The following is a 22,191-nucleotide window of genomic DNA, read 5'->3' on the forward strand; positions in this document are numbered from 1 at the left end:
GCGTGGGACCAATCGTACGGCGGCGGGCGGGACTTTCGCGGAGGCGGCCCGCCCACGCGCTGCGCGAGACGTGTACCGATTGGTTGGCGCTGGGGGCGCAGGTGCGCGCTTCCCATTGGGTGTGGGCGGAGCGCGAGCCTCCAAGGCGTCTACGGAGGCTGCAGGTGAGCGCGCGCACGTGCCGCGGCTCCCGCCCGGCTGGGGTGCGCGCGCGCGGGCTCGCGGGGGAAGCAGCTGAGAGCTAGGCTGCGGCGCCTGTCCCCTGTGCTCCGCCCCCTCCTCCTTCGCCGTCGCGGCCGTCGCAGAGGCCCGGAGGGAGGGAGCCGCGTTCCCGCCCGCCGCGCCGCCAGTCTCACCCTCGGTCCCACCGCGTGAGGAGCCAGCCGAGCGGAGCTCTGCGCGGAGACCCGAGCCACGGTCGCCCCTCCGCAGGTGCCTGTGAGGAGGCGCCTGGGCCGCAGCCGAGTCCCGAGCCCAGCGGCCGGGCACTCGCTCTCCGCGCTCCGAGGGGCGGCCCGGCTGGAGGAGGCTGTTGCGGGCCAGGCCTCAGGATGAACCGCAGCCACCGGCACGGAGCGGGCAGCGGCTGCCTGGGCACCATGGAGGTGAAGAGCAAGGTGCGCGGGGCCCGGGCTGGGCGGAGCGGCCGGCTAGATGGGGACTGGCGGTCAGAGCCTTGAGGGGGTGCTCCCGGGGCCTGGGGGAGGCCTGGGGGAAGCCAAGGGCTGGCCGGGGACGGCCTGAGGAGCTGCCCGCTGTCTGGGACCGTGGTGGGCGCGATGGTGGGATTTGGAGGCAGGAGATGGTGGAGAATACGCTTGCTGTGAAGAGGACGAGCGTGGGGGGTTGTGTCTGCTCCTGCCCCAGGTAGGGAGGAGACCAGCTGAGCGCTTAATCTATCTCCTTAAAAATCATTCCTGTTCAAGGATGGGAGTAAGGGCCGAGGTATAGCCGAGGATGGGAGGCGTTTGAGCGCAGCGTGGTACGAAAGGTTTGGAGGAATTCTACCTCTTGGCCTTCTGAGTAAAGAGTATTTGGAATACCCGTGGTCACAAAATGTTACCCCTTTCTGTGGCTCAAGGGTGCATCAAGTGGTGAAGGAGAGAGCCCAGGGAACTCAAGAGCCCTTGTAAAGTTAGCTTTGCTTCCTGCTTAGAGATTTTTCTAGCACTAACTTTGGTATGCATTTAATCTATAAAATTAACACTATCGCCTTTCGTTTGAGTAGCACTTCACAGTTTGAGTCTGGGTGCCCTCTTCATTCCATCCTGCTACCTTTTCACATCAAGTGTTTTCACTTTTGACCAACGGTATGCCAATCTGCTGATAATTACGTCAGTATCCACTGAATTCCTAAATTGCAGGGCTCCCTGAGCAGGACGGTGTATAGGGATTAGTGAGGGAATGCTTTCCAACGGGGGTTTTGAGATGGAATTTGAAGATGGTCAGCGGCTACGGGAACATTTTCAGCAAGCATTTCATGAATTGAAGAGCCAAAGGGGACTTAGATAACCTAGTCTGATCCTCTGAGAAGACGGGGGCTCAGAAAGCTTATGACTTCGACAAGGTGTGCTTTTTATGACAAAACCTTAAAACCTTTTACAAAATAAGTTTTAGGCTTTATAGAATAGAAAAAGGAGGACATGGGCTGGGCCCTGAGAACATTGAAAATAAGCTGGGAAGATCAAAACACATGAAAGAATAGGAGAAAAGTAAAAGCATATCAACTTTAAGAATAATGAAACATCATTGAATGTAAGACTGCGGGGTGGGGTAGGGGGGAGGAGAATGCAAAATCCAGGAGTGATTTTCAGTGCAGTAGAGTAGGAAGGCTCCCTGGAGCCTGTGGTAGAATGGTTTTTATTATCTGGAGTTGATAAGCAAAGTTCTATAAGTTGCTGTAACTGAGATGATCACATCAAGAGTATCTGCATTCATTTTTCACATTATTTTACAATGTTATTTTCGACTTAACTCGTGTATCAGAATAGGCACTAGTTAAGAAACCCTTCTGCTTAATAAGAATAGAAATATAGTTACAGCCGTTTCATGAATAAGCTGTCTCCTGTGTCCTCCGTGGAACTGCCATAGCAAATTGAAGTGACACGCTTGAACTAAGGGTTAAGATAACTCAAAATACATAGAGCTTTTCCTCTAGCAGTATAGTGGTGGTAGTTCCGTGGCCAGTGGTTGAACCTTCTCATGGCCTTTCTGTCATAAATCTAGTTTGGGTTTGTGGGAGTTGAGGTTAAGAAAAGAAAGACATTTATGATGTTGCATAATCTTAAAATTCAGTTTGTGGTCCTAATCTTGGTAGCAAGTATTTAATCTTTTTATCATAGGAAAAAATGAGTAGGGATTCTAGGTGTTCTGATAAATACAGTCAAGTGGCAATTTATCTCTCAGACTAGAAAACCTCGAGCACTCGGGGACTGGAATTTCAGGCTTTCTGCCCTTTTTTTCTGTCAACTGGTTTGTGAATCTTTCCCATACTGCCCATTATATATTTGACCTGCCATACTGGACTTCTGGTGAACCGTGTCTCTTAAATAGAATCAAGGCATTCTGAGAACCTGCATCTCATAAAGTGTGGTCCCACTAGTGTTCTAGCTGCTGATAAATAGGCACAGTAGAGGTGCTGTTTCTAGTGTGTCAGTGGCACCTTATGTTTTAAATATATATTTAATGGATTAAATAAAACATTTGGCATCTTTACCATTTAAAAAATATTTGGACAGATGTGTGAAGCAATACTTCCTTTTTCACTGCTTTGGTGATATCACAGCTTTTTACAAAGCTGGTCGCTAAGAGGTTGTAACCACAACTTGGTGATGTACAGATCCACGTTTCAGGATTTCTTTTTCTTCTGCATAGAAAACAGTGTCAACAGTGTCATATCTTTACTCATGGAAGGGGAAAATGGTGCAAATAAAGTAATGGATAATGCAAATATAACTATAGTTAAGTTGTGATACCAGTTACCATGTGACTTTTTTTGGTAACTGATTTATCTTCCTGTTTCTCCAGAGTTGGAAAAGCTCTTAATTATCAAGGTGATGTCCTTTAATAACCTTAGGTTATTAAACACTTGGAATAGTCTTTGAGCTGTACATTTCCTAGTTATTATTCATGGGCAAACAATATTAAAATTAAGTTTTCATTTCTAGAGTGTACCAAAAGATGCTGGGAGACAGGTGTCCATACACATTCTGGGTGACCAAGGCAAACTAGACCAGGCTAAGAAAAGTTATAATAGTTGTTGATTGGGTCTTAATATTATCTCTATTTTAGTATTTTTCTTCATGTAGTAAAAAGTTCTCTTAATCCTATTGTTTTGCTGCAAGAAGCATAACAATTTCTCTTTTTTTTTTCCTGCTAACATTGCAAAAGGGCACATCTACTTGTGAAGCCATACAATTTTACATTGTTTTTATCATAACATTTAAGCAAGAGAAAAAAATGTTGAGCAAAGAATTTTTATCCACAAGCTTTAGCAAAAACATTGCAGCCCTAAAATATTCAATTATTAGATGTTACTCCCATTCACCAGGGGAAGTAATAAAACCCTGAGATGAATCAGAAAGCACTAGGATGTTTTGATACCAGAATAAAGACAATGGAGAAGAAACTATGACTTTTTATAACATCATAAGACTAACTCTGATATGAAGGGTGTTCCCCAGTTATTATTTACTTTGAAACGTGAAGGTATGACTACACTTTTTGAGCGCTTTAGGTATGAGTCACCTTATGTTCTTGACAGATGTTAGTGTTTATGTTTCAGGAATGTGTTTTGGAAACTTTTGATTTGTTAGAGGTAAGAAGTGGTTTTAGTAATTTTTCATTTTAATTTAAAACTAGTGAGTAGTGTGGGTATAAGCAAGGCAGCTGAACTCTTTGAGACAGCAAAAGCGGCGAGTTCAGAGAGACCATGGGATCCTTAGGGAAATGAATTGACACATTTGCAACCTGCTCAAATTATTCTGATAGGGACTTTCTCTGCAAGATGCTTAAGGCTGTCTTAGGGGTACGTTAGTGTTTCTTGCCAATAATAGATATTTAGAGGAAAAATTAGTTCAGTGGTCAAACATATTTGGCAAACATTTGTTTAAAAACTTTTTTATTTTTTTTTTAATCAACCACAGGACTTAACTGAGCGTTTAATATCTGGTCTCCACAGTGATTCCTAAGAGTGTAATTATAGTTATGTAGCGTTTCCCAAACTTGTGTGACTGGGGCACTTTTTGAGGAAGGCTGATGAATCTTTCTTACGTTTCCACATTTGAGGAAATGCCATGCTAGTCCCATAGTTAAGTCATGGATCCTGTTTCTTATGGACTAGATGAAGCCAGTCCTTCGTGTTGAGTAAGAACCACTTAAATAATTTGGCATTTGGAAGGCAGAGGTGTGAATCTAGAGTAGGGAAGCAGACCTGAGAACTAGAATTGTGGGGATAAATATTGGGCATGATGGAAGTGTCGTCCTCCCTGTTTGTGTGATCCCTTAATGCCTCTCATATAGTAATTCTCTTTCCCCACTAATTTCTGAGCTCTGGTGCAGGCCTGAGCCTTTCATTCTCTAGGGCCTAGCATTGTGCCAAGCACGTAAACACTTTTGCTTTAATTGGAGAGTTGTAGGACATATATTTAATGTGTTGTGTGTGTGTGTGTGTTTTTAAGATTAACATAGGGAAGACACTTCTTATCTCTAGAGCTGTTTCTTATATGACATACCTCCATTTGTATCCTGCCTTAGTGCCAAGAAACTCAAAGTCCTTTTTGTATATGTTGCTGTTAATTCTTGCCACTTCCTGTGAAATTGTAATTCCTTTTATGGGGAAGGAAACTTAGATGCTTTTTGCTACCAGTCAAAATAAAGACTTAGGAACATCTTTGTTACCCCATGGCCTGAGTGAGGAGCAGATACTGCTGTCAGGATCTGGGCTCCAGACAGGGTTTGTTTGAGCTGAGTCACTCTGCAGGACAGTCCTCAGTGAGACCTGGGTACCCCAGGGATTAAGTTGAGCCTGCATCTCTTGAAGGGAATGCCCTTCAGAGATGCAGCAGTGAGCAGACACATTCCTGTGCCTTCCTTATGTTGTTTTATCTCCTGATAATGAGATTTCTGACAATAGACCGTGTTATTGGAACTGTCTTCTTCATTAAGGGAAATACTGTGCCTGTGAATTTTTCTGTCATGCATTTTAAGATTGGATCCTGTTACCTTTTTTAAAATTAATATGTTTATTTATAGTTTGGAGCTGAATTTCGTCGGTTTTCACTGGAAAGATCAAAACCTGGAAAGTTTGAGGAGTTTTATGGATTACTGCAACATGTTCATAAGATACCCAATGTTGACGTTTTAGTAGGCTATGCAGACATCCACGGAGATTTACTACCTATAAATAACGATGATAATTATCACAAAGCTGTTTCAACGGCCAACCCACTGCTTAGGATTTTTATACAAAAAAAGGGTAAGTAACAATGTTTAGAAAAATTATTTTAGAATTAGAAGTTGTTTATTTTCCTCATTGATAGGATACACAGAATTCACTACAAATTTAATGAATAGACATTTTGTGTGAATCTTCTTACCATATTAACTAACAAGTGAGTTAAGACATCTGTGATATTATTGGTTTAATTGACATCGTTACACTTCGCTAAGTATACTTTGGAAAGATTGCGGGGTTTTTTTTTATTTATTTTTATTTTATTTTGGGCTGCGTTGGGTCTTCGTTGCCGTGTACAGGCTTTCTCTAGTTGCGGCGAGCGGGGGCTACTCTTCGTTGTGGTGCATGGGCTTCTCATTGAGGTGGCTTCTCTTGTTGCGGAGCATGGGCTCTAGGGGCGTGGGCCTCAGTAGTTACAGCACACGGGCTCAGTAGTTGTGGCTCACAGGCTCAGCAGTTGTGGCTCACGGGCTCTAGAGTGCAGGCTCAGTAGCTGTGGCACTTAGGCTTAGTTGCTCCGTGGCGTGTGGGATCTTCCCAGACTAGGGATCGAACCTGTGTCCCCTGCATTGGCAGGCGGATTCTTAACCGCTGCACCACCAGGGAAGTCCGAAAGATTGTGGTTTTAATTACTTTATAACCTCTTAGATTTTTTAAAAATGGAAATTAGGAATTTATTGAATCTTCACTTTGTTGAATGGAATTTTGTCCATTCAGAAAGATGTGGTAGGAGGAGTATGACTTTGGAGTCAGGGAAACATTCTACTTCTTTGGTAGCAATTAACTTTGAAATCTGTATGCACCACTTAATAGGTACCTGAAGGAAAGCTGTTTATTCTTCCTGGGTCGCGGTATCTTTATCTATAGAATGAACATACTATCTCGTAGGATTACTAGGAAGTTTAAATGAGCTCAGTGCAGTGCTCTGGCATGTAGTATGCCTCCGGTGAATGTTTTCTTTCCTTTCAAGGCATTTTTCACAGAAATAAAACTAGTGAATTATCTGGAAAATCAGAGAGCAAGTCATTATTTTGGAGGAATGTAAACATTGATATTGGTCTTGCAAAAGAACATTTTAAAATAACCACTCTATATGGCAAGAATTGAAACGTATTTTGAGCCCTAAAACTTTTAACTTTGTGGCCTCCTCCGTGTGTGTGTGTTTATCTGTGTCCGCCTGTAGATGGCCATGGTGTGTGCCATTTATTCCTTTGTCTTTGGTAAATGAAGAGGTTTGGAAAGGCGACATGAGAGCCACAAGCCCAGTATTGGTGGGATAATCAAAGCTTTACTGTGTTTGTAAACCAACCCAGAAAGCAGTTTGAGAGAGTGGGTAGAGATTACCCTTGAAGGTGAAACTTTCTTTCCAATCAGTTGATAAGCATTGGACCACTCCTAGGGCTTTGAAATTCCACTGATTGTGTATCTTTGCTTCTGGGTTTGGAGGATCTAAAGTCCGCCAACAAAATAAACCTCCAAGGGTAGGGTAACTTACCTCTGTATCACTTGACTATTTACAAAATACTTTACAAACAAGCAAATTCATTTTCCCAAAGACCCCTAAGATGGATTTCCTAGGTATGTGGCAGGGGTGTGGTGCAATTAGAGTGTTACTTCAGGAAGACTCATTTGGCTGTTCAGGAGGAATTGGAGTACGCAGCAGTCTTACAGGAGAGAGCAAGGAGCAGGGGGGTGAGAGACGCTGAGAAGCTGCCCCGGCAGGAGACCAGGTGAGGAAGATGAAGGGGAGGATCTGAGAGTCACTGCGCTCCCCCCACCCGGAGGGCAGAGGGTTGAAGAGGCGTCCAGAGGAAAGTAGCTTTCTGGATTTGAGCCTGATGGCGCCATAAAACAGGTACAGTCTGGAAGAGAGGTTGACTTGGAAAGAAAATTGGTTTGGTTATAGGACAAAAAAGCTTATCTGGCCGGCGAGTTTCAACCTTGTCCCGTAGGAAATCAGAAATGATGGGCTGGAGCTTAGGGTGGAAATCTAGAGGCTGATCAAAGAGCTGAAAGTCTGCAGAAAAGTGATAGTTGAAATTTTGGGGAGTAGACATAAGGGCTTGCTGAGATGAAGAGCAGGGATGGTTCTTAGAAAGCTATGTATAGAATGTTGGAGAAGGAAGAGGAGAAGACAAAACATCGGAGTGGAGCTTGTCATTTTAAGCAGAATAATTTAAATCATTGTTGTTGCATAGAAGGCCTGTCTTGTTAGCAGTTGTAATTTTCATTACAAATTTGCTGTTTGGAACATGTATTTAAATATAGAATGACTATTTTTAAACTACTGCCATCTGACAGAACTTGTTGGATTATCCCCTTCGTTAGAAAGATTATAGGTGTTGGATTATACTACCACATGTTTTTGTTACTGGAATTGTAACAGTTACGTGATCATAGGATTAATCCTAACATCTTTTAAGGGCGGTTATCATCTGCTGTTTCCTTTTCAAATATGTTTAGATGTAAACAAAAGTTTTCTATGCTGTAGAGGTAAATAACCAATACAATTCAGAGCCCTTAGAATTTGATCTAGAAATAGGCAGTGTGTTCAACAGAAAATTTTTGTTTTTAAAAATGTAACTTTAGGACATCCCTGGTGGTCCGGCAGTTAAGACTCCATGCTTCCACTGCAGGGGGGCACGGGTTCAATCCCTGGTCGGGGAACTAAGATCCCGCATGCCACCCGGTGTGGCCAAAAAAAAAAAAAAGTAACTGTAATACAAATATGACTTAAGCAAAACATGAAAAGTCAGTCAGTCGATTCATTCCTGCTGAAAACCCTCCAGTGGTTTCCGTTGCATCCAGAATAAAATACATCCTGATTTGTGCTCCACAGCAGCGTCTCCTTCCTCCATTCTCCCACTCCCCCCTCACAGCAACCGCATTGGCTTTCTTTCTGTCCCTAGGACTCAGCGGGCTTGTTGCCGTCTCTGTGCTTCTGCACTTGCTGTTCCTTCCGTAAGCAACGCTTTTCCTGCAGCTGGTCCCATGGCTGCCTCCTCCTCCCTCAGTTCTCAGTTCAGATGTCTTTCTCAGAGGGGCCTCTTCTGACCACCCTAGCTAGGGCCCCCCAACCTCCACCTTTACCACATTACCCTCTGGTTATTTAGGTAGAGTTAACATGTTTGTTGTCTGTCTTACAGAGTTACACAGTGCCCTGTAGTTCGTGGTGATACCTTTTTTTTTTTAAACAGAGCTCAAGAGATGCTTAAGTAGAAAGCTGATTTTACTTAAACTTTAATGAACATTAAATTCAGGAAACTAATGTAAAACATGGCATTAAGTACAGTTACATTTTCTCGCTTAATTACAACACACTTTCTGTTTTACTGGCCTGTTGCTTCCAATTTAGGAACCAATAGGGCAGCAGTTGCACTTGATGTGGCACCAAGCGATTTTTTTGAAAGACAGACATGAAAACGATTCTAAATTTTAAACCGTGTGACCTTTTAACATCTGATCCCCTCTACCAAATAAAGCTTCTTTGAAGTGAAAGCTCAGGACTGAAGGCATAAACCACTTCATAGCTTGAACTCGGGGGTAGCATCATGGCATATCTTGAAAAGTTTTATGTCTTACAATAATTTATTGTTAGAGGAGAAAACCCAGACTCTATTTCCAGGGCTGTTATTGTGGAAGCAAAAACAAAACAAAAAACCTGATATTTTAAAAGTTACTTTCGCAGAGGATCCTAGGGCTTTGGCCAGCCCCCTCACCCTGTCAGAGTTTAGAATTTCCTCATTTATTTGAGGGAAAAAGAGAGTTTTTCTTCTCTTGTTGTTCAGGTGGTTCTTGTATGGTAAACAATCTCAGAAAATATTTAAAGGTTGCACCTTTAGAAGAAGTACTCGGGTCATTCCTGTAGGTTTGGAACGCAGCCAGGGAAATGTGTATTTTTTAAAAGCCCGTTGCGATGATCAGCCAAGTCTGAGGCCCGTTGACCTGCACGGACGTCTCGCCAGATCTGATCAGAATACCTGCACCACAGCTGCTCGCTGTGTCACAGGCTGTTTCTGTGTGCCGTCAGACAAGCACATTTGTATCATGGGTTTATTCAAAGGAGTATGTTGGAAATACCAGAAGGGCCTTGCTTGAAGCCTCATCTGCCTTAGGACGTGGCCTTGTGGCCCAGACACCTGGAACTGGGCAGCCACTTAAACTTGTCTCTTAGAACTTTACTGTGCATTGGATGTTATTTGGGAGCTGTATTTTAAGGTTATATTTTAGTGAGTCAGGGTTGAATTTAGAAATGGTCTAAGGAGTATACATTTTAATAGTAAATTGTGAAAAATTGTTTAACAGAAGGTACGGCCCGAGAAATAAAAAAATTCTGTGCCAGTTGCTTATGACAGAAACCTGGGTGTCGCCTTTGACACATACCTTTTTTTCAGTCACCTGGCCTATTAAAAATGTGTTCTAATTATTTTTCAAGCTTATTTCCCCATTCCACTGCCTCTGCCCCAGGCCAGGTACCATCCTAAATTACCTGCAGTAAAACCTCCTGTCTTCCCCGCAGGTCCCTCCTCCAGCTTGCAGCCAGAGTGAGCTTTGTAGGAAAACCAAAATCCTTGGTTTTCTTCCCTTTGCCCTCAGGCTGAAGCCCGTAATCCTCCCCACTTCCCCGGAGGCCCTGTCTGTCTGCAGAGCCCTGGCCGCCTGGACTTGGCTCCAGCTCCTCCTCTTCTCTCCCCTCCCACCCTGCCTTCTCACCGTCTCCTCCGCCGACCCCATCCTGCCCGGCTCTGTATTTGTTGTATCTGCACCCGGAAGTTCTTCCCTCCCTTCTACCTGATTAGCTACTGGTTTGTTTCCCAGTCTCAGTATAAACCACGCTCCCCAGAGAAGCCTTGCCTTACCCTGCAGACCAGGCTGAGTTCCCACTGATAAACTTCACAGCTCTTGGCACCTTTGTAATAATATAATGGTTTCAAGTTCTTTGTTAATTGCCATCTATTTTAGTCTGTAAGCACCAAGAAAGCAAGCACCTTAGCTGTTTGGTGCGCTGGATCTGCAGCACACAGCACGATGTCTAGCCACATAGTAGCAGGTGCTTCTTAAGTGTCTGGCATTTGATTTTCCTTATATTGGGAAGTGAAGGGATCTGCAGACTTTGAATATTGCTTTAAGTGATGTTTAATCCTTTTAAAGTTGCCACATGTATTTCATTTAACCATTTTGGATTAGAACAAGGGTTGGCAAACTCAGGCTTGCTGGCTGTTTTCATAGAACACAGCCATGATCACTCCGTTCTGTAGTGCCTGTGGCTGCTTTTGCAACAGAGACCGTATGACCTGCAATACCTAAAATATTTACTGTACAAACGCTACAGAAAAAGGTTGTCCACCCCTTGATTAGAACAATTTCAAAAATTATTTCATTCTTCCCCTGTCTTCCTACTGAACTTGAATGGGTCATAATCTTGAACCTTCTTGATGACTCTACCATGAACTGTTACTGTTTTGTTACTGTACACGGATGCTGCTGGGATTTATATAACGCTTTTGTTTTGTTTGTTTTCAGGTTTGCTTTTTCTTCGCTGTAGGCTTTTATTTTTTGTATCTGTGCCTGCCACTCACTGGTGGACCCTTACCCCTGACTGTGACTTAAGACTGTGAGCTGAGGAATGAGATAACCAGGGTTTTTTGGAATTAATGTTTAAAAAGTAAGAGGCTCAGAGGGAGGCCCTTCAGGGCTCCCTTCCTCTGTGAGGAGAGCACAGGGGCTTTTTGTGTGTAAGGAAGTGAGACATCCAGTTTGGCTGTTTGGCGGCATTCCAGGGGTAGATCCTTGTCTGTTTCGGTGAGCTGAGATTGTCAGGCTCGGGATAGGTGAGGTTTCGCTGAGCCTATATCACACACTGTTGCATAAAGCCTGGGTTTATACAAGTGAAAGGTTGCCATGAGCCAGGATTCCAACTTTCCGTCTCTTTCTGAGTTTTGTACTTTGACAGACATGCTCAGGTGGAACGTCAGGCCTGTTCCCTGTAGATGTTCACCTTTACACTTTAAACGGACACCCTGCACCCTGGCTTTCTGCCAAAATATTTCTTTTCCCAGTGGCTGGAAACTGATTAGCTAGATGGGAGAACAAAGGTGCCTTTGTACTGGGGCATATTGCTTTTGAGAATTTAGCAGAGAGCATTCAAACAGAGTCTGGATGCAATGCCAAATTATGCAGATTTGGGGGGTTTTTGGTCAGGTTTCCCATGAATAGGTATGTAGGCAACTTAGTTTTGTTCTCCTTTTGTATGGTCTGGAATTTCCCATATAAAAATTGTGTGGGCTTTCTTAATTGATTGTAAAATGAAATATACAATTTTGAATAAACACATTCAGTAGAAGATCATTGTTGATAGATTTCTGGCTACATTTTGCCCAAAAGATTCTTTTGTCAGTCAGTTTATTTCCCAAGCCAAATTATAAATAAATTTGTCTTTGTAAGAACACAGTGTAAGTGCTTTCTCCATAAATGAAGCAAAATTATCCCCAGGGGGAAAATGCCCCAAAATCAGGTACCACTAGGCTTTTTTTTTGGTTGTACTGGGTCTTAGTTGTGGCAGGTGGGGCTCCTTAGTTGTGACATGCATGTGGGATCTAGTTCCCTGGCCAGGGATCAAACCCAGGCCCCCTGCATTGGGAGCGCAGAGTCCTAACCACTGCGCCACCAGGGAAGTCCCCAGGTACCCCTAGTCTTGTACATTTATCTGAATCTAGCTTTTGAAGAGTGTTCAAGCAGCACTGAGAAAAGAATACTGAAGTCTCCAGGCTCTGACACACAGTGGACATTTAACATTCACTGTGTGAATTGAACATGTATGGTATTGGCCTTAGTAAGAAAACCTGGGGCCAGTCTTCTGTCTGTACCTTATTTTGTACCCTTAATTTCCTGGTCTATAAAGTAAAGGTAATAATACTTACCGACAGGGGGGCCGAGAGTTGGGTGACAAGAGGCTACGGATGGAAGCCCTGTGCAGACACAGTCTGGTGATGTTACTGTTGTCTGTAGCAGTGATTGAGACTAGGACTTTAAACTAGTTCTTGGGATGGTGGGGGCACTTTTGTCTTTTTTATTCTTATTAAATATTTTTTTCATCCTTGGAGATTGTGACTTTTTAGTTTATCCCCATTCCAGTTATTTTTGAAATGTGATTTCACCTTTTATGCCTGCTGCTAATTCTGTTTCCTCATCCTCTGATGAGACGTGTTGTTTGTAGACTGTCTACCTCCAGCTGTGGGATGTAAGGAGATCTAGTTTTAGTGCCCTGTTTTCCCTGATTTACATCAGGGATTATAAATTGCTGGCTTGAAGAATAAATTCAACCCCCAGATGTTATTTTGCTCAAACAGGTTTTTGTTGTTATTTAATTAGGTGTCGGCATTTTAAATGGGAAGGTTTGTGTTTTTTTTAACCTAAAAAAACAAGACTTTCTGACAAGTTGGACTGTCCACACAAATTCCTACAGTCCGTGAAGAAAAGCTGCCTGGAGCGAGAAAAGCCATGCCATTAAATGGGGCAGGAGCTCTCAGCTTTGCCAGAATCCTCACCCCTCCCTGTTGTCTCTGTCTTATACCTCAGCCTCTTTCAAAATTGGGAAAATGAAAGGTTAAGAACTCCCCTAGAAAACTGAGGGAGAGTGTATTTTCCGAAGACCAGAATTCCTGTGTTTGATATGCATTCATTTAATTACATTATCATTTTATGTGTATTATCCATTTCATTTAATTACAGGCAGACCTCAGATATATTGTGGGTTCAATAAAGCAAATACCACGATAAAGCAAGTCACATGAATTCTTGCACAAATTAAGCGTGTAATAGCATCATGTCTAAAAAAATACATAACTCAAGTTTAAAATACTTTTTTGCTAAAAAAAAATGTTAACCATCACCTGAGCCTTCAGCAGGTCATAATCTTTCTGCAGTAGTGATGTCAAAGATCACTGATCAAAGCACATCGTAACAAGTATAATAATTTAAAAGTTTGAAGTATTGCAAGAATTAACAAAATGTGACCCAGAGACACGAAGTGAGCAAATGCTGTTGGAAAAATGGCGTCGGTAGACTTGCTCGGTGCAGGGTCACCACAAACCTTCAATTTGTAAAAAAACACAATTATCTGCGAAGCGCAGTAAAAAGAGGTCTGCTTGTACACTGTCCTCCCAGACTCTAGTACAGGTATTTGAGCTTCAAAAGTGCCCAATTTCGTGTCATTGAGTCAAATATGATAAACATGCAAATTGGAGGTGTTTAAACAAACATAGGGAAAATACAATGTAAATAACTTGTTTTAAATGGTGTTTAAGAATGTGTGTGCGAGGCTTATCAGAATTTCATCTGCCATATTTAATGTTGTTTGAGTCATTGAGCTTTTTCAAATTTAACTTCAACTTTTGGTAACTTCATGGTGAATACTCGAGAGGGCCACCTGTTGGGCTTTTCTGGTATAGCATGTCTTACTGCGTTACATTTTCAGCCGATAGGAGCAGGCTGATACTTAACGAGTTTGTTTATGTATCAAATATATTTGAGTTGTCCTTTCTGTACAGATTCCACTATAGATAAATGGGCGTTTTTACAGCATTTCTATAATTATTTTATTTTATTTTTAAACAGAAGAAGCAGACTACAGTGCCTTTGGTACAGACACACTAATAAAGAAGAAGAATGTTTTAACCAATGTGTTGCGTCCTGACAACCATAGAAAAAAGCCACACATAGTCATTAGTATGCCCCAGGACTTCAGACCTGTGTCTTCTATTATAGACGTGGATATTCTCCCAGAAACACATCGTAGGGTCCGTCTTTACAAATATGGCACTGAGAAACCCCTAGGATTCTACATCCGGGACGGCTCCAGTGTCAGGGTGACACCCCATGGCTTAGAGAAGGTCCCAGGGATCTTTATATCCAGACTTGTGCCAGGAGGTCTGGCTCAAAGCACAGGACTATTAGCCGTTAATGATGAAGTTTTAGAAGTTAATGGCATAGAAGTTTCCGGGAAGAGTCTAGATCAAGTAACTGACATGATGATTGCAAACAGCCGCAACCTCATCATCACAGTGAGACCAGCAAACCAGAGGAATAACGTCATTAGGAACAGTCGGACTTCCGGCAGCTCTGGCCAGTCTACTGACAACAGCCTTCCTGGCTATCCACAGCAGATCGAACCGAGCTTTGAGCCAGAGGATGAAGACAGCGATGAAGATGACATTATTATTGAAGACAATGGTGTGCCACAGCAGATCCCTAAGGCTGTTCGCAACACCGAGAGCCTGGAATCATTAACACAAATAGAACTCAGTTTTGAATCTGGACAGAACGGTTTTATTCCTTCTAATGAAGTGAGCTTAGCACCCTTAGCAAGTGGCACAAATACAGAATTTGAAACGTGTGCTCCAGATCAAAAACTCTTAGAAGAAGATGGAACAATCATAACACTATGAAACCATCGCGTCTGAATGTCTTCTGAGTGAGGATGCCGTGGAGACTTGTAAATTTGGCTAGTTTAAAGCATATGTACCTCTGAACCAGTGATCTGGGATAGGCATGAAAGAAATATATTGCAAGCTTAAAATGTTATTAAAATAGTAGTTTGATAATTAATATAAACTTCAGTGGGTCAGAGGTGAATTTAAGTCTAAAACAAAGGGGCCTTTGCTAATGAAATGATGTGCTTTTGCTATTTTGTCTATGGAGAACTGGATGTTAGAGCACATTCCCAGAACTACACCTAAGGACTAGATCATTTCCGTTTGAAGTGGTTGCGTATTTAACCTGCTGTGCAGAGCCTGGTTGATTTTTCCTTTAACTGTATATCTTTTAATTCTAACGTGAAGAAGTCTGAGTCTATCTTTCGGTACTTTGGGACCTTGGCTCCTATATTCCCCATGTTGTATTTTGATTTTTTAATATTGTTCCTCTGTTGCTAATTGTAGCGAGTAATTTTTTCAAATGCTTTTTTTTTTCTAATTTCTGAGAAATCAAATCAATTGACTGTTCTTAGGGGTTGCTTCCTAAGTTATAAAGCATTGAAGCTATGTTCCTGAATTAAGAAACTCTAACAGTTGTTCAGGTCCGTGTTTGCCCATGGGAGACTCTCTCCCATAACCTCTTCTTGTCCTCATTCCAAATCTCATTAGAAATCATTCCTTTTGTTGTTTGTGTGTATATTTTGTTTGTCTGCCTTTTTACTCTTTTAATGTATTTGAGTAGTGTGAATTATTTTCGTTAAAAAAAAATGCACCCAAACTAAGAGATTTTTACACACAGGACAACCTTGTGCACTTTTTATATGAAAATTTTGGGTTTTCCTTAATGGGATTTCTAGGAACACTGCCTACACTTTATGAAAAGTATGTCGTATTCACCTCTGACAGGTAGAGTGTATCTCGATTAATTTTATGAGGCTATTTATTACTTTCCGCTGCATCCACTTAGCAAGGTAAGAGTAAGGCTGCTAACTTTCGTTCCTTGCCTGGTTTCATTGTATGGAGGTGCACAGGCACTACAGTAGCTTGTATATAGAGACTAAGAATAGTATGAACTACATGAGTTTCCTGTGACTTATGGATATTTCTCTCAGAGTTATTTATTGATTAATTTTATGCTAGGGCTAGAATGGATACCTTATAACAATTGTGTGCTATTAAAACAATGAAGAATCAAATGACTCCGTTTTGAAGGATATTTTCTCTATATGGTAAAAGTATATGAAGTAAAGTTGATGAAATGAAGCTCTCTTGACTCAATACTTCAATGTATTTTGCCCACATTTTACCACTAAACATGTTATCACTAAACTGTTAACTGCACAACATTATGTAATACAGTGTACTTCTTGTTGAATTCATTGAAGTTCTTCCAGTTATATAACCACTATTTTTTAATGGCATTCCAGGTTTAACATTCTGTTGAGTTCTATAAATTTGACTCTTGAATGGCAAAATGTTAATAAGTAGAAGGTTACATTTCATTTATAATTATAAGCGGTGCAGGGCTTCAACATTTTAAGTAAAAATACTTTCACATACTACCTCTCTCTCTTTCTCTCTTTTTTTTTTAACAAAGTTTTAACATCAGAACTTTTCTTAGGGGAAGAAATACTTCAGGGCTTGACTTTTTGTACAACTTTTAACTGTAAAATACAGATTTGTCTTGTATGTATTCATGAAAATGGAAATCAAAGCTGCTAGTGCTTTTTTTTTTTTTTTTTTTTTTTTTTGGCGGTACGCGGGCCTCTCATTGTTTTGGCCTCTCCCGTTGCGGATCGCAGGCTCAGCAGCCATGGCTCACGGGCCCAGCCGTTCCGCGGCATGTGGGATCTTCCCGGACCGGGGCACGAACCCGTGTCCCCTGCATCGGCAGGTGGACTCTCAACCCCTGCGCCACCAGGGAAGCCCTGCTAGTGATTTCTAATTATCCCACTAAGGGTATATGTCAACGGTCTTTTCAACTGGATCTCTCGTTTAAATTATTGGTGAAAGAATTGATTGCTAGACGTATTGTAAAACCAATAGATCTTGGTTATACAATAAAATGTCGATTCATTGGTAGTCTGAATTATTTCAAGTGTACCTTATTAACAAAAATATCAGTGGACTCAGCATAAAATTTTATAGTACTAAATGTCAAGCTAACTGTGAATTTTGTTCTGTATCTTAAGTAAATTTATGATAATGTCCTCGAGCTATCAACAAAATATATGTACTTTTGTGAACTATGAATTTTCTAATTAAATTTTACATGCAATATGATTTTTACATGAATGCTACTTTGTTTAAACTATCAAATGTCAGTATTTTACTACAATTTTATTATAAAATGTACATTATCACTAAATGAGCTTTGATTTAAAAAATCAAATTAGCTTTAGTTGTATATTATTTTTTACAAATAAAGATAGACTTGTATAAAGGCTACTTTCTTGTCTGCAAATATATGAAAAGTCACCCAACAAATATTTACCAAGCACCCATTACAGCAAATGGGTAGGGAGAAAATTGCTAAGTTATAACAAGATCCTGGCTTCCTTAATTTTTAGAAGATCAACACCAGGAATTCCTGACGGTCCAGTGGTTAGGCCTCTGCGCTTGCACTGCCGAGGGCCCGGGTTAGAGTTAGGGTTAGGGTTAGGGCATTTAAAATATAGTTAAATTCTGATAATGTGAGAGGTTATGCATGATATCCATATAGAATTATCACTTACATTGTTTAAGATTATTTGAAATAAGGCAAAAGTTGTTTGTAAAGTGAAAGTTTCTCTTCTGAATTCAAATTCACTTAGTTATACTTTTTATTACCACCCCAGGTACAGGTATTGCCTATATGGATTGAGTTCACTTTATGCTGAACACTGTAAAAGGCCTGAGATAAAACAGACCCTCTTCCTGAGCCAAGTCTAATCCCAAATTAGTCACCCGGTCATTGGCTAAGTCGATCTCTGCACTAACTCCTCTGCCATCCAGCATGCAGGATAATAACCGATTCCTTCCGCCAGTTTAAAAACTGAAAGTCTTCTGAGTAAAAATTCAACATCGTGTACATAGAACCCGTCACATCATCCATTGGTGCAGACTGTTGCGCTCAGTACCTGATGCACTTGGTTTCAGGGTCCATGAAACAATGGCATGGAACGAAAAGGTCCTTTTCATCCCCAAATACGACCCCAGTGCTCTTTGTATCCTAAATCCCTGCTGCTTCCAAGTTTCCAGTCTGGGTAAAAAATTACATTTGAGGAAAAAATCATCGAAGTCATAGAAATGTATAAGGAAAAGCTACCCCTGTTCTGGTCGTTTGCCTTAAGGTGCTTGAATTAATGGTTAGCAGCAACTGGTTGTTTGCTCTGATATTCCCATCTTTTAGACTGATGAAAGGTTTAATTGTGGGTGACAAAGCTTTAAGGGTTATGTGTGTGTCAGTGACTTCGGCAGCTCAGCAGATTGGGGAGCACCTGACTTGGAAGACGTAGAAAGTCTTGACCTTGTTATTTGTGACAGCATATCACTTGCTGATGGTGACTGTTACCTGTAAGGTAAAGCATACATTAGTTGTGCCTCTAGCTATATTACATGCTACTTAAGTGCTGTAATTGGGTGGGTGTCTGACTAGCTATTACAAGGTAAAAGAAAGGAAATTAGTCTGTTAGATTTAATAATTGAAAAGCCCTTAGTGTGTAGTAGTCTACCAAGTTCTTCCCTGTAAACAAGATTTACATAATATATTTTTAAAAGCTAATGTGCTTGTCCAGTTACTTTACAAAATTTGATGTGTATTTTATAAGTTAATATTAAATAGAGTTCGTATTTTATTTACAAGCTGTATTTAGGTGTTTTCCCATTTTAAAAAGCTTTCTTAGAGAGTTCTCCGTGTAATAGAAAATCTTTTTTTTAGTTCATTATAGTTATCTAGTTCATTATAATCCCAAGGGATGGATAGCAAAGTTATTTAATATAGTATTAGTAAAGATAACTTAAAATTTTTTTTCAATTATACAAATAATACATAATTCTTCTTATTTTTTTTTAAAAAGGCTAAAATTCTTTTTTGTCCACAAAGCATATTTATTCATACGGTACTTGGTTATAAAAAGAAATTAAAGTGGCTGAAAATGAGTGACTAATTTATAATTATGCCAGGACAGCAGGTACAAACTAAGGTGTTGTAGGTAAATTGTGAGTCACTATCTTAAAGATACTGTAGTATAACGGCTTTCAAACATTGTTTAAAAACTGCACGCCACAGTAAGAAATGCATTGAATGTTGTGATCCAGTACACAGATGTGTGTATGCATGTGTCAGGATGGGTATACTACACACCTATATATAATTGAAAGTTTCACAAAGTGAAACCATTACATGAAAAATGCTGATTTTCTGTTCCATTTTTTAAATGTTTATTGGGCCATCCCCAAACAATTTCAGGATGCACTATTTGAAAAACTCTTGTGAAGCACTTTGTTTTCCACTTGAGAAATTTGCCATGGAAAATACTAGTATATTTTTTTTCCTGGGGGGGGAAAAAGCACTGCATTGCTTTCTTTTTTATTTTGAAATAATTTCAAACTTAGAAAAGAGCTGCATGAAAAGTACAGTTTATACCCTTCACCCCGATCATACCCACATTTGCTTTCTCTCTCCATTTTCCCTGAAACATCTGAGAACTGGTTGCAGAGATCACAGCCCCTTAAGCCCCTAAAGACAGGCATATATTTTCCTGAGAGCAAGGACATTCTCTCATACATTCCTGTATACGACCTCAGTTCAGTTATCAAATTCAAAAAATTTAACATTGATACAGTAATATTTATTACACAAAGCCATACTAGAATCTCACCAGTTGCCCCCGTAGTGTCCTCTGCAGGAAAATCGTCCCTCCATCCAGGGTCTAATCCAGAATCATGCATCGCATTCAGGTGTCATGTCTCTGATCTCCTTTAATCTGGAACAGTTCCTCAGCTTTCCTTTGTCTTGCATAATATTGACATTTTTTCAAAGTAAAGACAAGTTTTGTAGACTGTCCCTCAGTGTGGGTTTGTCTGTTTCCTCATAATTAAATTCAAGTTACGCATTTTTGGCAAGAATACTACAGATATATTATATCCTCATTGTACCGTGTCAGAAGGCACATGTCATTTTATTTCAATATTGTTCATGTTAAAACGCTTTTCAGTGGGGGGAAAACAGTTCTTGTATTCTTAATTATTCTCAAGCTGATGAACGTGAACGGGGACTTAGGAAGTGTATCTGTTTTCAGATCCATCCGTTCTATGTCTTAATTGTTTTCTGATTGGAGAAACAATAGAAGATGGTGAAATGGCATGAATATTCTTGAGTGTCATTTGCTTAAGTACTTTTTGTGGACCCAGTGATTATTTTTTCTGGCACTGACCTGAGAGGAAGAAAACCATCCCCAATGAAACTTAAATCCTGCGGTCGTGTTCTCTAGAGCGCTAACTGAAGGCTTCTGGCTTTGGATTATGAGTGTATCCAACTCGAATGGCTTCACTAAAAAGAGATTTATTGGCTCACGTAGCTGAATAGTCAGGGCTAGAACTTCAGCACAGATATTATCTAACGGTGCGGTGCGGCTGGTAGAACTTAATACAATGAGGGGAGTGGCCTATTTGCTCATTTGCTCAGTCCACATGGGAGTCACTAGGCCACACATGGATACTGCATGTTTGAGATGTGACTTGTGCAACTGAGAAGCTGAATTCTTAACTCTATGTAGTTTTAATTAATGAATTTAAATTTAAATAGCCACACGGAGCGAGTGGCTGCTGTATTTACAACACAAGCTAGAATTTCTGTTTCCTGCTTTGCGTTTTCTCAGACAAATTACCCCTTTGTGGTGACAAAAATGGCCTGCAGCGACTCTAGTGTACCCTCTGTCATTAACTACCCACCCGGAAGCGAGCCTCCGCTCCCCACCAATCACAGCCAAAGCCTCAGAGCCCACTCTCTCTGGCTCTGGGTCCTGAGCCCACATCTGTGCTGGGTTGGTGAGGGGTGTTCCTCAAAGAAGAATCAGGGAATCAGGGCGCTGTCACCTCACAAAAGAAGGACCCTGTGAAAGGGAAGTGAACACAGTGGCGTCAGTTGCAGCTTTTTTTAAGAGTATTTGGGTGTACATTTCTCGTCAAGGAGAGATTTCAAAGCATAAGGTACTGTGCAAAAGGTAAATGGGGACAGAGGGCAGTCCTCTGTCAAAGGAAAATGGTAAAAGTGGAAATGAAATTTGGGGTCTAGTGGCCTGTTCTGAATTTGATGGAAAAGTTTAAATCTCATAATAATGGCAACGTTTGCTTTTGTGTTTTCAGATATTATTGTTTTATTCTGATTGTATTTACCATAACTAAATCTGATACAAATGTTATGTATAAAGAGTACATAGAAACTTTAATCTGAAATGGCAGAAAGTTCAAAATTCATTACTTTTGAAATACAGAAACAAGAGAATTGTGGTCTTAGAGTAATGGGTAAATGTGATTCCCAAGGGGTTGGAATGGGGTAGGGTGGGTGGTACTGGTAAGCCAGTCTCCCCTTACACACATACCCCACTGCGTTGTTGCCACTTGGGTATGTATGGGCCCAGCGTTGCCAGCTCTTCGAACTTTTAAGAAGATACCAGAAATCCAGAATTTCCCGTGGAACATCCTGATTTTTAAAACAACTCGTGAGACAGACCAAACAGACCGGCCAGCGCCAGCTGGCCTGCAGGCTACCAGTTTGCCAACGCTGTCTCAGAAGCTCAGAACCATGGACCATCAAAGGCTCTCATTCCTTTACTGTGAAACCATCTCCTCATAGGTCACCGCGAGGATTGAGGACAGTGCCTGAGGATTAATAAGCGCTCTGAATGTCGGCTGTGCTGTCCACTTCTCAGGGAGATGGCTGAGGTCCAGAGGGATTCAGCGACCAGCCCAAAGTGGTCCTCCAACTGTGTGGTCCCCAGACAGCAGCTTCGGCATCACTTGTATGGAAGTTAGAGATGCAGATGCTCAGGCCCCACCTCGGTTCTGCTGAATAGACCCTCTGCTGGTGGAGCCCAGAGATCTGCATTTTAACAAGCTCTCCTCAGGTGCTTCCTGTGCCTATTACAGTCTGAGAAGTCCTCAGATCCATCTGTATCTCTCCTTCACTCTTAGCAGAACTGCTTTAATGAGCATGGCTTATAAGGTCTTCTGAAATTCATAAAGATGTACGGAAAGCCTTCATCTACTCACCTGGCATAC

The 22,191-nt window shown here is 41.3% G+C and overlaps 1 protein-coding gene across 1 annotated transcript; it reads left to right on the plus strand.

Moving 5' to 3' along the window:
• Nucleotides 1-153: 153 nt before the first annotated feature.
• PARD6B (par-6 family cell polarity regulator beta) lies at nucleotides 154-17,376 on the plus strand. The gene is made up of 3 exons (XM_082857767.1): nucleotides 154-617; nucleotides 5,254-5,476; nucleotides 14,072-17,376. Exons 1-3 carry the CDS (start codon nucleotides 552-554, stop codon nucleotides 14,899-14,901), a joined length of 1,119 nt encoding a protein of 372 aa, XP_082713893.1. The 5' UTR covers nucleotides 154-551; the 3' UTR covers nucleotides 14,902-17,376.
• Nucleotides 17,377-22,191: the final 4,815 nt, after the last annotated feature.

Source organism: Leucopleurus acutus, assembly GCF_964270905.1.
Source record: "Leucopleurus acutus genome assembly, chromosome: 16".
Lineage (NCBI taxonomy): Eukaryota > Metazoa > Chordata > Mammalia > Artiodactyla > Delphinidae > Leucopleurus > Leucopleurus acutus.